At 34.9% G+C, this 18,118-nt stretch overlaps 1 protein-coding gene across 2 annotated transcripts in view; it reads left to right on the top strand.

Moving 5' to 3' along the window:
• LOC149808205 (brefeldin A-inhibited guanine nucleotide-exchange protein 1-like) overlaps positions 1-17,094 on the top strand; it is a 180,671-nt gene extending 163,577 nt beyond the window's left edge. For both annotated transcript variants that reach the window (XM_089974695.1, XM_089974685.1), the window contains 4 exons: positions 1,508-1,685; positions 2,911-3,049; positions 5,234-5,351; positions 11,453-17,094. In XM_089974695.1, coding sequence (XP_089830821.1) covers positions 1,508-1,685; positions 2,911-3,049; positions 5,234-5,351; positions 11,453-11,590 — 573 coding nt within the window. In that variant the 3' untranslated portion in view covers positions 11,591-17,094. The remainder of the gene's footprint in view (positions 1-1,507; positions 1,686-2,910; positions 3,050-5,233; positions 5,352-11,452) is intronic.
• Positions 17,095-18,118: the final 1,024 nt, after the last annotated feature.

Below are 18,118 nucleotides of genomic sequence, written 5' to 3'. Positions count from 1 at the left end.
GCTGAAATTGCTATAAAATAGAAAAACTTTTCAACAAATTATTCTCTCAAACTGCAGAAGAGAATTTGACCAGATTTGACAGATAATCTGGTATGAAGGCCTTGGGTAGCAAAGATAAAAATCCTGATATGGAGGCCTTGGCTAGCAAAGATGGCAGAAACATACTGATATGAAGGCCTTGGCTAGCAAATATAACAGAAACATCCTGATATGAAGGCCTTTGCTAGCAGAGATAACAGAAACATCCTGATATGAAGGCCTTGGCTAGCAAAGATAATAGAAACAGCCTGATATGAAGGCCTTGGCTAGCAAAGATAACAAACATCCTGATATGAAGGCCTTGGCTAGCAAAGATAATAGAAACAGTCTGATATGAAGGCCTTGGCTAGCAAAGATAATTGAAACAGTCTGATATGAAGGCCTTGGCTAGCAAAGATAATAGAAACAGCCTGATATGAAAGCCTTGGCTAGCAAAGATAACAGACACATCCAGATATGAAGGCCTTGGCTAGCAAAGATGACAGACACATCCTGATATGAAGGCCTTGGCTAGCAAAGATAACAGATATATCCTGATATAATGGCCTTGACGTAGAGAGCATATGGTTTGGTCATGTTTTTACTTTGCGTAATCCGTCAACAATTGCCATTTTCAACTTCTGAAAAGCATATTGACCGATTTCAATCATCTTTGCAAAATTTATCCCAGCTTAAAGGTCTTTAAAGTTTGTAGAAAAGAAAAATACATTTTGAAGACCCTGAAATTAGGCCTCTCTTGCAAAAAATATAAAAACTTTTAAACATCTCAGAATCCACTAATAGAATTCAACCAAATTACAGCATCCATGTAAGAAGACAGATCAGATTTTTACAAACGATGCGGAACCACTATCAATTATGGCAGCCATCATTAAAAATAGAGACAAAACACTTAAAATAACATTTTTTTTCAAATCCTGCTCAACGGAAAGAGAGAGAAAGCATCCTGGCATAAAGGCTTTTTATATTTGGCAAGCTCAAAGTTTGCACTAAAGATTGTGATTTGCCATCCAGTATGGCTGCCATTACTAACAAAATATTTAAAAAAAACTTTGAATGTCATCAGGTTTCAAATAGAAGATATCTAGGTCATCTGCCATTGCCTTTTAAATTGATGTCAGCCAGGTGAGTGATCTCTGGCCCATTTGGGACTCTCTTGAAGATAGTATACCTTAATTCATTCTCAGTTTTATAATATTTATGAATTAACATATATTTTTAAGATGAAAGTTTTTGATAAATGAACTTGAAAAATCTTGTTTAAAATCTAACTTCTGTCCTTAATTTTTTTTGGATCACTTCAGGCTTATCCAGCTAGATATCATAAAAACAGATGAAAAATCAATATAGTGCAGAAAAATCTTTATATTGGTCATTCTGAATCTCGTGGCAGTGATCAAATGGTTTCATGTTCTTCATAATTAATGAACACTCTTGTAATATCCTCTTCTGTCCATCTCCTTGTCAGGCTGAGAGTGAGATTCTGCATGATTTTGATCCAACACAGCAACAAGAGGACCAGGGAATGTACCAGTTCCTGTCCTCTTCGCAGCTCTTCCTTCTGGCCGACTGCTTGATGGAATCCCACAACTTTGCTAAAGCCTTCAACTCCAACCATGAACAAAGGAACATTTTGTGGAAAGCAGGTTAACGAGGCTCCTTTGTCACAACTTTTTTACCATGTGAATAAATATGCAGTTCTCTGATAGCTACCTATTGGTGGTAAGGGGGGAAATATGTAAGAATTTCTTCCCTTTGTTGATATGGTATTCAGACGATAACAATGACATTTTCCTCTTTCTGGGAGGGCTGGATTTTGATATGTAGCAGAGTTTATTTCCTAACATTAATATAATTTGGTAAGAGGAATATAATTTACCAAACAAGTTTCTTAATATGGTTTTAACCATATTTCTATTCCATCATGTACTGAGGCAACACACCACATTACATTCATCGCAGATTGTGTTTCCACTAAGTAACTTTTGAAGTATAACTTGGATTCAAATCAAATTATGTTTGAGGTTGTACATAAAAAGAATGAAGTCAAGTTCCATTTTTACTGTTCATGCCAAAGTTATATGCATTTATGACTTGGAAATTTGATTTTCTGTTTCTGCTTGGTTACTTTTGAAGGACTAAATGCTTTGAAATCAAATTTGGTATGAAGTCATATACTAAGAACTTTGTCAAGTTTGATTTCACCTTTTTCTGGCAAAATTGTATGGATGGATTTATGTTTCTTGTTAGCTTGTAACTTTTCCCTCAATTTTGTTTAAACTCAAAAACTGTTGTATAGACTTGATGCACTGAAATTAAATTTGATATGAGATAACACATGAAGATGAACTAGATCAAGTTCAGTCTACATCATTTGCTGGCAGTATGGTATGCACTCATGACCTTGGTTTGAAATAAATAAACAATTCCTTTCAAATTAAATTTAAATACAACATTAAATGCATCTACAGACTGATATTATTCCAATAATAGGAATTAGGAATAATGATAATTGTTCAATTCTGTTTTTATATATATCTACATGACTTGATTATGGCTTTGTGTCACAATTCATCAATGTATCCATATGACTTATTTCATAATACAAACCACCTGACATATGTTAACAGTACTCAGGCATCCAATCAGAGAATTTCCCCAAACTTGTAAATAAGTTCATTATTAAGGCTAGTTTAAAACTAGTAAACATCTATTTATAGCTGTATCAGAAAATAGAATCTACACTCATGGACCAAAACTCAAACACACAAATCACAAATACATTACACTATCATTATGAAAAATCTCAAAGTCTGAGATGGCTCAAAACCGTGGCATATTTTCCTACAACATTTATGTAACTCATTTCAGGGTTTAAAGGAAAGGCCAAGCCAAACTTAATGAAACAGGAGACCCAGAGTCTGGCTTGTTTGTTCCGAATTCTGTTCCGGATGTACAACGATGAATCCAGGACAGCAGCCTGGCCCCAGGTGGAGCAGAGGCTTATACAGTAAGTCTGTAAATTATAAAGGGATTATTCCTTGACATTTGTAAAGTCTGTAAAGGGATTATTCCTGGACATTTGTAAAGTCTGTAAAGGGATTATTCCTTGACATTTGTAAAGTCTGTAAAGGGATTATTCCTTGACATTTGTAAAGTCTGTAAAGGAATTATTCCTTGACATTTGCTGGAACATATAGAACAAGACTGAACCTGAGTATGAAGTCAAATACTGAGAAGGTTGAAGTCAAATATTGAGGAGGTTGAAGTCAAATTATGAGGCAGATGTTCAGATTACCTAAACCATGAGTGATATTTTTTTTATAGATAATCATTACTAAGTAAACCAACCCATGTTTTTTATTTTTCTGCCATGACTATGGAAGTCACATGAAGAGTAGCCAATGGCTGTATATCCTGTTACATTTATTGCATAGTATTGTTTCAGCTCAGTATCTTTTGAAAGACAGCATGGATCCAAAGCAAATTTTGTATGAGGTTTTGCATTAAGAAGACCTAGGTCAGGTTCAGTATTTCACCAGTCTTTAACTGTTTTCTTTGTCTATCAGTGCCTATAAAAATATCTTTAAATATGGTGTGAGACTTCGTCAAGAATATCTAGGTCATGTTTGATTTTCACCATTTTCCATCAAAATTAGATACGGTCATGTGTGATTTGGAATTTTGCTCATCAGTTGCCACATAATTTTGTTTTTGCACAGTAACTTTTGAGGTACTTCAGGGATTGGAACCAAATTTAGTACAAAGCTGTGCAGAAAGAAGACTAATGTCAGTTTGACTTTCCACCATTTGCTAATGAAATTTAACAGCTATGATGCCAGTTTGACTTAAACTTGCCCTTCAGTTTCATCAGAAATTTGTTTCCATTCAATACCTTTCAAAGGGCTTCATGGAGTCAAACCAGATTTGGTATAAGGATTTACAAATAAGTCTTAGGTCTGGTTTGTCTGCAGCCATTTTTCAACAGGTTTTAGCAGACTTTATGGTCCTTGTTACACTTGGAATTTTACCTTTCAGTTGCATTCCAAATTTGTTCTGCTCTTTTTCAAGTTGAATTGGTTTTAAGCGTTACATGCAGAAGACCTATGTCAAGCTCATTTTTCAACAAAATGCAAAAAAATTAATGCCTATATTGTCGACTTAAGACTTTACCTTTTAGTTGCATCTTACTTACATGGTCATCCATGTTTGTATTTGCATAATTTTTAATTTGATAGTTATCTGACAAAATGTTTAATTTTTCTCAGTTTATTAACTTTAAAAAAATCAAACTTTGGTATAAATGCTCAGTTTTGGTCTGGACACAGAAGTAGGTTGCAAGTCTTTAATTTGATAATGCCTAGAAAAGCATTCAGTATTCTAATGTTTGCAACAATTGGGCTTCGTAAAATTGCACATATCAAACCAGTAGACATGCATGTGACATACAGCCACTCAAAGAAAGACCAAAAAAGAATAATCAGATATTGTTTCTAATCCTGGGCAAGCATAGAGTTAACCGAATATTGTATATGGCATGATATTTACTAGTGAAATGGAAGGTACCATTAAATTGTGGAAGTGCTACACAGGTGGAGTTCCAATTTTGTATAGATACGTTAAGTGTATTAACTATTTTTGGTATTTTTTTTTATTTCTGTTAAAATTTTTACTATTGTCACATGATATTTGATAGGGCAGCCAAGTCATGCTAAAAGACACTATAATTAAATATAGGATACCACAATCTGCCCTAAAAGTGAAATTTAATACTTGTTTTGCATACGTGTTTCCTGTACCATTTGTCGAAAAGTTGGTATGCTTGTTAGAATGTGATTAGTGACAGTAGATTTCAATTTCTAATTCTAAATGCCGGAGATTTTATCAGGGTGAAAAAAATGCTAATAAATCTCTGACAATATTTACTTCTGATTATGCGGATTTTTTTTAAAACCACTTTAGTGGTAACTCAAGAGATAACACTTTTCCACCAGTGTCATTATCAACATTTTTAAGGTTCTGTTTTAAAAAAATTATTTGCTTATTAATTGGTTTAATACAAAGTCAAGGCAATTCATTATGTGACACATACCTTTGGGTCATGTTCACTAGGTATGAACATGGGCTCAGTATGCAGGCCATGTGGGCTTTTTGTAAATACATTATTTATGATGAAATTTTATTTTATTTTCAGAGTCTGCTCATCATCATTGGAGTACTACATGTCTCTTCAGTCGGACAGTCACAGAGAGGCTTGGAGTAGCCTTATCTTACTTATCCTCACACGAATTCTTAAAATGTCAGATGACAGGGTGAGTTTTTGAAATGCTCTTTATTAACTATAAATGTGTTCATGTAAACTTAAATGTTCAATAAAGACACATGCCCCGTGACAATGCCTGAAAACTTAAATGTTCAATAAAGACACATGCCCCGTGACAATGCCTGAAAACTTAAATGTTCAATAAAGACACATGCCCCATGACAATGCCTGAAAACTTAAATATTCAATAAACACAGATGCCCCATGACAGTGCCTGAAAACTGAAATGTTCAATAAATACACATGCCCCATGACAATGCCTGAAAACTTAAATGTTCAATAAACACGCATGCCCCATGACAATGCCTGAAAACTTAAATGTTCAATAAACACAGATGCCCCATGACAGTGCCTGAAAACTTAAATGTTCAATAAACACGCATACCCCATGACAATGCCTGAAAACTTAAATGTTCAATAAAGAAACATGCCCCGTGACAATGCCTGAAAACTTAAATGTTCAATAAAGACACATGCCCCGTGACAATGCCTGAAAACTTAAATGTTCAATAAAGACACATGCCCCATGACAATGCCTGAAAACTTAAATATTCAATAAACACAGATGCCCCATGACAGTGCCTGAAAACTGAAATGTTCAATAAATACACATGCCCCATGACAATGCCTGAAAACTTAAATGTTCAATAAACACGCATGCCCCATGACAATGCCTGAAAACTTAAATGTTCAATAAACACAGATGCCCCATGACAGTGCCTGAAAACTTAAATGTTCAATAAACACGCATGCCCCATGACAATGCCTGAAAACTTAAATGTTCAATAAAGACACATGCCCCATGACAATGACTGAAACTTAAATGTTCAATAAATACACATGCCCCATGACAATGCCTGAAAACTTAAATGTTCAATAAAGACATATGCCCCGTGACAATGCCTGAAAATTTAAATGTTCAATAAACACACATGCCCCATGACAATGCCTGAAAATTTAAATGTTCAATAAACACACATGCCCCATGACAATGCCTGAAACTTAAATGTTCAATAAAGACACATGCCCCATGACAATGCCTGAAAACTTAAATGTTCAACAAACACACGTGCCCCATGACAATGCCTGAAAACTTAAATGTTCAACAAATACACGTGCCCCATGACAATGCCTGAAAACTTAAATGTTCAACAAACACACGTGCCCCATGACAATGCCTGAAAACTTAAATGTTCAACAAACACACGTGCCCCATGACAATGCCTGAAAACTTAAATGTTCAATAAACACTCATGCCCCATGACAATGCCTGAAAACTTAAATGTTCAATAAAGACACATGCCTAATGACAATGCCTGAAAACTTAAATATTCAATAAACACAGATGCCCCATGACAGTGCCTGAAAACTGAAATGTTCAATAAATACACATGCCCCATGACAATGCCTGAAAACTTAAATGTTCAATAAACACGCATGCCCCATGACAATGCCTGAAAACTTAAATGTTCAGTAAACACAGATGCCCCATGACAGTGCCTGAAAACTTAAATGTTCAATAAACACGCATACCCCATGACAATGCCTGAAAACTTAAATGTTCAATAAAGAAACATGCCCCGTGACAATGCCTGAAAACTTAAATGTTCAATAAAGACACATGCCCCGTGACAATGCCTGAAAACTTAAATGTTCAATAAAGACACATGCCCCATGACAATGCCTGAAAACTTAAATATTCAATAAACACAGATGCCCCATGACAGTGCCTGAAAACTGAAATGTTCAATAAATACACATGCCCCATGACAATGCCTGAAAACTTAAATGTTCAATAAACACGCATGCCCCATGACAATGCCTGAAAACTTAAATGTTCAATAAACACAGATGCCCCATGACAGTGCCTGAAAACTTAAATGTTCAATAAACACGCATGCCCCATGACAATGCCTGAAAACTTAAATGTTCAATAAAGACACATGCCCCATGACAATGACTGAAACTTAAATGTTCAATAAATACACATGCCCCATGACAATGCCTGAAAACTTAAATGTTCAATAAAGACACATGCCCCATGACAATGACTGAAACTTAAATGTTCAATAAATACACATGCCCCATGACAATGCCTGAAAACTTAAATGTTCAATAAAGACATATGCCCCGTGACAATGCCTGAAAATTTAAATGTTCAATAAACACACATGCCCCATGACAATGCCTGAAAATTTAAATGTTCAGTAAACACACATGCCCCATGACAATGCCTGAAACTTAAATGTTCAATAAAGACACATGCCCCATGACAATGCCTGAAAACTTAAATGTTCAACAAACACACGTGCCCCATGACAATGCCTGAAAACTTAAATGTTCAACAGATACACGTGCCCCATGACAATGCCTGAAAACTTAAATGTTCAACAAACACACGTGCCCCATGACAATGCCTGAAAACTTAAATGTTCAACAAACACACGTGCCCCATGACAATGCCTGAAAACTTAAATGTTCAATAAACACTCGTGCCCCATGACAATGCCTGAAAACTTAAATGTTCAATAAAGACACATGCCTAATGACAATGCCTGAAAACTTAAATATTCAGTAAACACAGATGCCCCATGACAGTGCCTGAAAACTGAAATGTTCAATAAATACACATGCCCCATGACAATGCCTGAAAACTTAATTGTTCAATAAACACGCATGCCCCATGACAATGCCTGAAAACTTAAATGTTCAACAAACACACGTGCCCCATGACAATGCCTGAAAACTTAAATGTTCAATAAACACACGTGCTCCATGACAATGCCTGAAAACTTAAATGTTCAATAAACACACATGCCTAATGACAATGCCTGAAAACTTAAATGTTCAATAAACACAGACACCCCATGACACTGCTTGAAAATTTAATTTTTCAACAAACACACATGCCCCATGACAGTGCCTGAAAATTTAAATGTTCAATAAACACACATGCCCCATGACAATGCCTGAAAACTCAATGTATTTGTTTTGGACAGTCAAGGATGACACTGAGCATGGTCTGGATGTTACTGTGTTGGAGTTTAAAAGTTTCATTTGATATATTTTGCATGATTGGTAAATTCTGCATATTTTTTACACATTATTGTATAAATCACAGGTAAGAAATATGTAAATCTTATTTTTTGAATGCTGATTCTTTTGCTCCATTAACTTTACATTGTCAGAATCATGCAGTGGAGAACTGCAAAGCAGCTGGGGTGTGGGAGCCTTTTACACCAGCTGCTTTGCAGTTTTCTTTGTTTTACTTTTTTTGAGAAAATGTTGGGATTTATAGTACAAATCATACAGGTGATATAGCTGGGGACCAACAAAGCATACAAGTGACAGGGCATATGAATGTGTCATCTACAACTGGTAATAACAATGGCAATAAATGCACTTACCTTTCTGTATCTTGAATTTCCTCAGAATGTACTTGTTTAGTAAATTCTGCGAATCCTAATTACATGCACTCAGACTTTTGATCTACAGCGTGTAATCAAGACAGTACTGTACATTTCCAACAGAAATCACATTCGAAATAAGACTGTACTGCACTTCAAATTGAAATGAACTTGATATACCCTAACAAACAATATTTAATACTGCATCCTCTTATGAATTCCAGTTAAAAGAATTGGATATTTTACCACCTTATGATGCCAAACCATCAGTGGCAGAACAGAACCCATGCATCTTGCTTCAAGGCCAATCCCTCGTGCCATATGTATCATACTCCAAGGCCAATCCCTCCTGCCATATGTATCATACTTCAAGGCCAATCCCTCCTGCCATATGTATCATACTTCAAGGCCAATCCCGCCTGCCATATGTATCATACTTCAAGGCCAATCCCTCCTGCCATATGTATCATACTTCAAGGCCAATCCCGCCTGCCATATGTATCATACTTCAAGGCCAATCCCGCCTGCCATATGTATCATACTTCAAGGCCAATCCCGCCTGCAATATGTATCATACTTCAAGGCCAATCCCGCCTGCCATATGTATCATACTTCAAGGCCAATCCCTCCTGCCATATGTATCATACTTCAAGGCCAATCCCGCCTGCCATATGTATCATACTTCAAGGCCAATCCCGCCTGCCATATGTATCATACTTCAAGGCCAATCCCGCCTGCCATATGTATCATACTTCAAGGCCAATCCCGCCTGCCATATGTATCATACTTCAAGGCCAATCCCGCCTGCCATATGTACCATACTTCAAGGCCAATCCTGCCTGCCATATGTATCATACTTCATTTGGAATTGACCCAGTTAATAACTCCATTGCATGACTACTAGATAAGCAGAATTTAGTTGGATGGATAGAAAACCAAACTTTCACCATTCCAGTCCAAGTTGAAAAGTTGAGCATGCAGTATGCTACCAAGTCAACTCATTAACCCCTGAAGATTTTTGTCAATTTCACCAGAAATGGTAGTAGGAAAGGCATTTTGGGGACTGCTTCTGAGTACTTCTCTTCTAAAAGATTTTTCATTTAGCCTCATTCCTAGTTGTGTTAAAAACATTGCTTTTTATTGGCTATTTCACTCACACATGTGCCAGGGTAAATGTTGAACTTCTTTTTTCTGTTTTTTTTTTGCTTATTGGACCCATGTTTTTTATGTCCTGGCCATGTTTTACTACAAATCCCCAATTTATCATACTTTTTGCAAAGGTTCACCTGTCTGTGAACAGTTAAGACAAGACTGCCTTAGATATCTTGCAAAAAAAAGTCTTAAAATCTGGAAACAAAACCAGACTCCAACAATGGGAAAATTTTTGTTGTAAGAAAACTGTGTCTCAAATACATTTTACCCTCAATTTTTTTTAATGGAAGTAGAAAGGCCAAATTATTTGGTATCACTGTAGAGCTACATCTGTCTACTTTTCTCTAATACCACCCTCTTTGGTGTATCTTAAATGACTTTGACACTTCAGAGCTTGGAAGTATGGTACTACCTCCTGACACATAAATTTGACACCAGAGGATAATGAGTTAAAAGGTTGCTGAGAGGTTCTGTTATGCATGAATACTGTGACTTATTTTATTAACTACACTTGTGTATTCACTTTGGAATCTAGCAGAAGTGTGTTCCTTTTATTATTCAGCATTATGTAGAAAAGCAAAATGAGTATATAATAAAAAGGTTGCTACATTTGTACGATAAAATATGAACTCCTAATGTCATGCAGTATAGCTCAGAAAAACATGTTCATATTTTTCCATACAGATTCAGTAAGTTACATGTATGTATACTGTGTAATGGCATCTTAGCACAATACTGGCTATATAGTTACAAATTCATGTATACCATGTAATGGCATCTTAGCACAATACTGGCTATATAGTTACAAATTCAGTAAGTTAAATGTATGTATACATGTAATGGCATCTTAGCACAATACTGGCTATATAGTTACAAATTCAGTAAGTTACACGTATGTATACCATGTAATGGCATCTTAGCACGATACTGGCTATGTAGTTACAAATTCAGTAAGTTACATATATGTATGCTCTGTAATGGCATCTTAGCACAATACTGGCTATATAGTTACATGTATATCAATATTTAGTCCTGCTCGATAGGTCATGATGTTAACGTTATTTAAAGGGACATAAAATCGAAGATATTGGTAAACAAAATGTATAATCCTTAAAATAATTATCAGACAGTAAATCTTGTTGGAAATGCCATCATTTTTGCCAGCAAAAGTGGTCTCCCAAGACAGATGGTCTCACAGTAAATGCCATCACTTCATCACAGTTGATCTAGGCAATGAGAAAGTAGTTCTAAATTTCTAGTGACCCCTAGAATTGGTGTTTCAAGTCAGGTCTTTAGTACTAGGATTCATCATGTACTCCAAATAAGTAATTTCTTTGAGAGGGGTGGGGGACAAATTTATCTGCCCCTATTACAGTTTGACATAATATGCAGTTTTATATTGTTTCTAGCAAAGCACAAATATTTGTCACTAAAGATGAAATTATTTAAAAATATATGCTAAAATATTGTTTCATGTTAAATATTGTATGGAAATGCAGAGTTGATCTAATTTGAATTCTTTTCTTTTTAGTTCCAGATACATGCATCTCACTACTACCCATTGCTGTGTGAGTGCTTGAACTTTGACCTGAAAATTGAACTTAGGTCCATTCTCAGGAAATTCTTTCTTCATGTAGGAACTTCGTTCCAGATTGTCCATACAAAATGAGAACATAAAGCAGGTGTTCATTCAATTTTTGTATTGTCTTTCATTTGTGAAAATCCATCTCGTGCAGTAAAGCAATACTGTGTGGTAAAGTAATACTGTGCGGTAAAGCAATACTGTACGGTGTAGTCGGCAAGATCAATCTCCCCTTCATGATCATACTGGTCTGCAAGACCGATGTCATCTGTAAGATTACTGTTGTCTGCAAGACCGATGTCGTCTGTAAGATTACTGTTGTCTGCTTGATTAAGGTAATCTGCAAGGTGGACTGTTGCAGTTTTAAATGGCTAAAAGAAAAAAAGAATGAGATTCCAGGCTTTCCTCTGAGTGAAAGAAGAAAGGATGAATATATCAAACAGTGACATGGCAATTTCTGTGAATGAGAATCCTCTGTGCCTCATGGAAGATATAAGGAATTGGTTCCTCATAGCATACTAAATTGCATTAATTAAAAAACTGTATTTCCTTGTGTAATCAGATATACAAGTTAACAAAATCATAGTAACAGATTTTCAAACCTTATCTGCTTGGGTATATCAAACATAAATCAGTGTATTGTATAGGCTACTGTATTTACATTTTCTTGGGAGTATTGGAAGCACAGTAATATGTAAATTTGTTTTGTTAGAACAGGGTTGAAGAGAAAAGTTTTAAAAAAAAGTTGGTATTTGCAGCAGATTGAAGAAATGTATGCATTTCAAGGACAAATTTGTTCTTTCTAGGTTGATATAAGCAAAATACCTTTAGAAAAGTCATGCCTATCTTAATAAACAGTTTCTTGACAAAGTGGGAAAAAGAGGAGGAATTATATGTTGCTGTTTTAACTTAATTTTTTACACATGGCACTTCTTGTTCTTGTGTTTGGTCTGGTACAAAACTCTAATTACATACCCTTCAGAGTTTTCCAATTGCAATCTTGGTTAAAATTGCAAAAAGCTGTTTGGCTGATAGTTGCAAAAAGAGCAAAATCATTCCAAACAATTATACTGTTTACATGACATCATCAGACAAAATATTTGTGCAGTTTTCTCAAAAATTTTGATGAAAATAGAAATCAGAGTTTAGAACATGTGGTAACTTAATCACATCTTTTTTAAATCTCTTCATAGATTGTGTTATCATGTAGGTGTGAAAATTACACAGGTGCTTTTGTTATGGGCAAATGGGTTAACAGTATTTCCTGTTTTGAGGCATTAATTGAAAGTTCTTTTTTCCATGGAAAAATCATATATTTTATCTACTTCAGGTGCATGTCTAAAAAATATGGGTTACAGCTAGTGCATGTGCAATATTTACTGGTACTTTTAAGCATTGTTTTGTTCATTGAAAAAGACTGTCTGTGAAATACTCTATTTTCTCACTTATAAGTTAAGAGAAATGCTAAGAACATAGACCCTATTCTGCCATTACATCATATGCCAGTATATGAGGGTGTTTGGTGTTATTTCTACTGATTAGCTAACAAACTGCATAGATCGGATATACCAGCATATAATGCAGTGGCAGATCTTTGGCAGTTTGGACCTAGTATATACAGTAAATAGCATTAAAATTTTAAAATAATTTTTAGTGACACTTTAAGGACTTCTTCAAAAAGAGAAAACTACAAGACTAAAAGCTTGCAAAATATGCACTTGGATACTACATTGATTGGAGGACTTGCATCACCTTTTGTATGCATACGACCCCAATTGTCTCGGGAAACATGAAGCATGGAGTGTGATCTGGTGATTTCACATACTTAACAGATTTCTTTATTAACATACAATGCTAATTATTCTTTTATTAAATGGACATTTATTTTAATAAATTATTGGAACTCCTTTTTGTAGCTTAAGAAGGTTGATAATAGGTGATGAAGTATCACATGATGAGTGTGAAGATGCTATCGTGATTATGGATACACAACATGTACACATGTATTTTTTACTTGTTTACATTGGATTTACTTTGTGTCAGTAATAGTAATGTGAATCCTCTGTCATTTTAGGAGAATTCTGTTGTCATAAGTGCTTGACAGTGGTATTGCAGTAATTACTTTTGCACACCAAGGCATTAACCAGTTTTAATATTCAGACTGGATGCAGAGGTTGTAAAACTCCAATATGGTCTGCAATCTTGATGTAGTAATTAGTTCAAAATGATTTTAAACATTGCCATCTTAAGAATTGGGCCTAAAAGCCTGTTGGACTTTTTCTGCTTTACACATTTTTGACATTATTTAGTTGAATAACCCACTTACGTTGATCCTGTACCTAATGTTTACTTAAGAATCGGGTTAGGTGGAGTTCATTCATGTGACATCATTGGGTAGTTCAGCTTTTTCAGACTGGTGACACAGAATCAGAAAACTAGAGAAGATTATAAGGAAATGACTAGTTAGATCTTTCTATGCAGTAAAACCTGTTTTAGGGGATGGGGTATCTGCCAAAAAAATGGTTTCTCAAGACAGGTGGCTTCTCATGACAAGTAATTTCACTATATAATAGATTATGACAAGCATCGAGTATCTTTCCTTCTCAAGACAGGTGGTTACTCATAGCAGTGGTGTTTCAAGACAGGTGGTTACTCATACCAGTGGTCTTTCGAGACAGTTTTTAATGTATAATAAAAAACAGTACACACTCATTGTAAGGACCAAGTGTGTTGATGGATATTTTGTCTTCATAATGATCATGCCCTTAATTTAGAGGATTTCTCTCCCTTGTATCATCATTTTCAAACCAGTATGTATGCAGGAGAAGAATGAGTGAGAAATATGTTTCAGTACTTAATGTATAATGTCGTTATTTTTAACATGCTGTTTGTTATCATTTTTGTCGGAGTTGGACGGTTGATTACAATGTCATGTGTTAATGCAGGTTAGATAATAAAGTACAATATTTGCATCTATACAGTGCAGACCCAGCCACAAGAAACGTCATAGACCCAGATCAGATTCCACATAATGCACAAGACTTATTCAGACCTCACCATACAGGTGTCTGGTAAAATGTTTCAGTGATCAGTGTTACCTACGAAGGTGCTCCAATCAAACAATGTAGAAATGAAACTACAAAGACATATCTCTTTTTGTGTCAGAATATATTGACACATACTTTCAGCAATCATTCTAGTAAAGAAAATTTTTGTCAATCTCTAAGGATTTCATTCATCATCACTTTGCTTTAACTCCTAGAACATGCAGTGGCAGATCTACCATTTGCATTTAAGTGTACAAAACTCCCTCTCTACAAGATCCTTCATCATATTGTGGTTCTTATTATAAGACAGGCATTTCTATTTATAATTTATATTATTGTAAGGGGTCCCAGGTGGACAGATACTCTTGAGGCTCTTGCTATTACAGATAACCGACATATCACCTTGTTTGCATGGCTTTGAGTCTCAGGCATGGTTAACATGGTAACACGAGAAAGCTTGCCAGTGGCTTCCCTTAGGTCATTGATTCTTCCCAGGATTTTCCCGGTTCTAAATGCACCAGATATACTGACCAACATATATAGAGCTGATCATGTGCTGTAAATTGGCATTAAATCCAAAAGATCACAACAGTTTTATTTCAAGGTAGTCTCACTCTAAGGTGGTATAACAAAGGTAGTCTCACTATAAGGTGGTATAACAAAGGTAGTCTCAATCTTAGGTGGTATAACATGGACAGCATTATAATGAAGGAATATTGTACATGACTCAGAATGGTAAAATCTTAAGTGTATTTGCTAATACAGCCTAGAAAATAGTATCTGTTGTTAAAATTTGTACTGTTTTTGTGTTTAATAAATATTACAGTTTACCATACTTAAAAGATAAAGAAGAAGAGAAAGTATGCAGCCTCAGTCTATAATCTAATTCAGTCTTATAATATACTTTAAACCAATTAAACATTTGCATGCATTGTTGCCAGCAATATTACATTAGACCTTTATAAACTGAGTGCAATTTATTTTTCATTACGAGAACTAGTCTGTATTTTCCCATATTGAATTTAGATAATGTTGTTTCATAACCAGACATTTGCATGCATTGTTGCCAACCATGTTACATAGGATCACTGTTGCTTACAGAAATTATAGTGTGTGGAGATGCTGATGGTAACAACTTAATGATATTTTAGGTTTTAAATGCAATTATAAATGACATGCAGATGTCACTGGTATAGCAGCCAAAAGAGTATGTTAAGTTGTTAAATGTCTCAGTTGCAGAGTTGCTGACAGGAAACTGAAATTGCCAAAAATATGTGAAAGTGATGCTTAAAACTATGGAGTTGTATATTTTGTACAATCATGAGTTGATTTTGTACCAAAACCAACAGGTTACTTACTTGAAAGCAAAATTATATGTTCTGATAATGGTGATGCATGATTATGAACAGAAATGTATTGACAAAATGAAAAAGACATTATAGCCACCCTTCTGAACTGTGTTGGGGAGTCAGGAAGTAAGTTTGGGATCCCAGGCGAGACCGTCAGTACATGTGATCAAAATAAGTGGCATTCTACTACTATAGAAAATAACTGGAAATTCACGTTTAAATGAAAGAATGTTTTCTTTAAAGCATTTATTACACTTATAAACAAAATATGGATGGTAGCCATATCATGTCATTTATCATCCACACAGACTTTTGTCTTTAATATTCACTAGGCTGCGGAATTTAGCTGACATTGCTGTTCTTAATGATTAAAGGTGGTTCAGGTATCATTACTACTCATCATACTGCCGTTTAAACGTCACTGGAGATAGTGTTGAATTTTTATGAGCATTGAAAATGCTCTTTATGCATCTGCCTTGATACAGAGTAGTGTTGCTATGACAACAGATGTTGCCTGCTTCAGAAGGACTAGGTCAGTATGGAGTTTGCAGTACATGTAGAATACTTAATGCACCCCTTGAGTACTGCGAAGTCAAATTCCATCAGCTAGGACTGGTCATGATCTAGCAGGTATAGAAAGATTATCAATATTGCCAGTGCCTTGAAAATGAGTCTGGAAATGCAGCATAACAATTCCATTTATTTATCTGCTTTTATGTGATGTCAGTAAAAATTAATCACCAATGATCACTTGCAGACAAATTATGACTGGTGACATTTTTTATTTCATTCACATGAAGATAAAAAATGGAATTTTTAAGTTTTAATATTATGCTTTGGTTTTTGTTTCAATGATGGTATACACCACAAAATTGTTTAATGTCGTTATTTGATTTAAAGTATATAAAAATAGGTTATTAAATTTGTGCTGAAAAAGTATTAACATGGCTTCATTGCTTCGGTAGGCCAACTCGCAGGTTATCTGACATTTCAGAACATTTCATGTAAGTGAATGCTGTTCAGTATAACTTCAATAACTTTTATATACTGAATACCTATGTAAGATAAAGTATAACCAGTTGACATGTTTTGTCACTCTTTTTCACTCTTAATGAATGGATTTGTAAATACATTAATATATAAACTGCAAATTGGCTTCAATAAATTATGTATAAAATAAAGTATTTTGTACGAACTTGATTTTGTTAATTATCTTACATATGTTTTACATTCATGATGTATTCAAGACCAGTGTAAGTGAGCTGTATCAGGTACATCAACACATGAAAAAAGACACAGTGCACCTCAATTCTTTGTAGGTCCTAGGCAACAGTTTGGAATGGATATGTTAGCATCTCACCCCACCCACTTTAATCCAGACCCCCAGGTGCTACATTATTTATACATTCTTGGTTAAGTTTTTGTGTTGAACTAATGACCACATAGATTTTTTGCACCCTGTTTACATATTGTTGTAAGAGGCATCATTAAACATAGCGAGAGAATGCATGTTGATGAGTATTACACTTGCATCATAAAAAATAGTTAACTGTAACTTTCATTTCATTTCACAATTCACAAATTTGGACAAATGCATGTATAACTACATTGAGGTTGCCAGGATGTATAAATAATGCAAAATTTTATGAATTTGTGCACTTGGAAAGCATTATTCCTGCAAATTAGTTCAATCTTACACATATGAAGGCAGGCTCTGCACAGTTAGACTTTTAGTTACATGTAACTCTTATGATTAACTGAATTAACTGAATAAATAATCCCAAAAAAATGTGTAATGGTAAAGATACTTGATCAAAATACCTCTGTCCATTCTAAAGTATGCAGATGTAGGTAAATACAAAAGGAAGTCCTGCTTATTATTTATAATGGAAACACATTTTTGAGTGGTTCAGCAGTTGATGCCCATTCCTCACATTTGTGTATACACAAACTGATTTGATTCTATCCATTACATTCATTTTTATTCATAACAGAAAGTAACATATAAGAGAAGTATATCTAGTGATTCATAGTTAGAAGTAATGTATAGGACAAGCGTCTCCATAGTTGGAAATAATGTATAGGATAAGCATCTCCATTGGTCCATAGCTGGAAGTAATGTATAGGAAGAGCGTCTCCATTGGTCCATAGCTGGAAGTAATGTATAGGACAGGCATCTCCATTGGTCCATAGCTGGAAGTAATGTATAGGACAAATGT

Source organism: Sinohyriopsis cumingii, chromosome 1 (genome assembly GCF_028554795.1).
Source record: "Sinohyriopsis cumingii isolate HCF-2022 chromosome 1, ASM2855479v2, whole genome shotgun sequence".
Lineage (NCBI taxonomy): Eukaryota > Metazoa > Mollusca > Bivalvia > Unionida > Unionidae > Sinohyriopsis > Sinohyriopsis cumingii.
The sequence above is the reverse complement of the archived record's forward strand: the minus strand, read 5'-3'. Positions and strand labels throughout refer to the sequence as shown.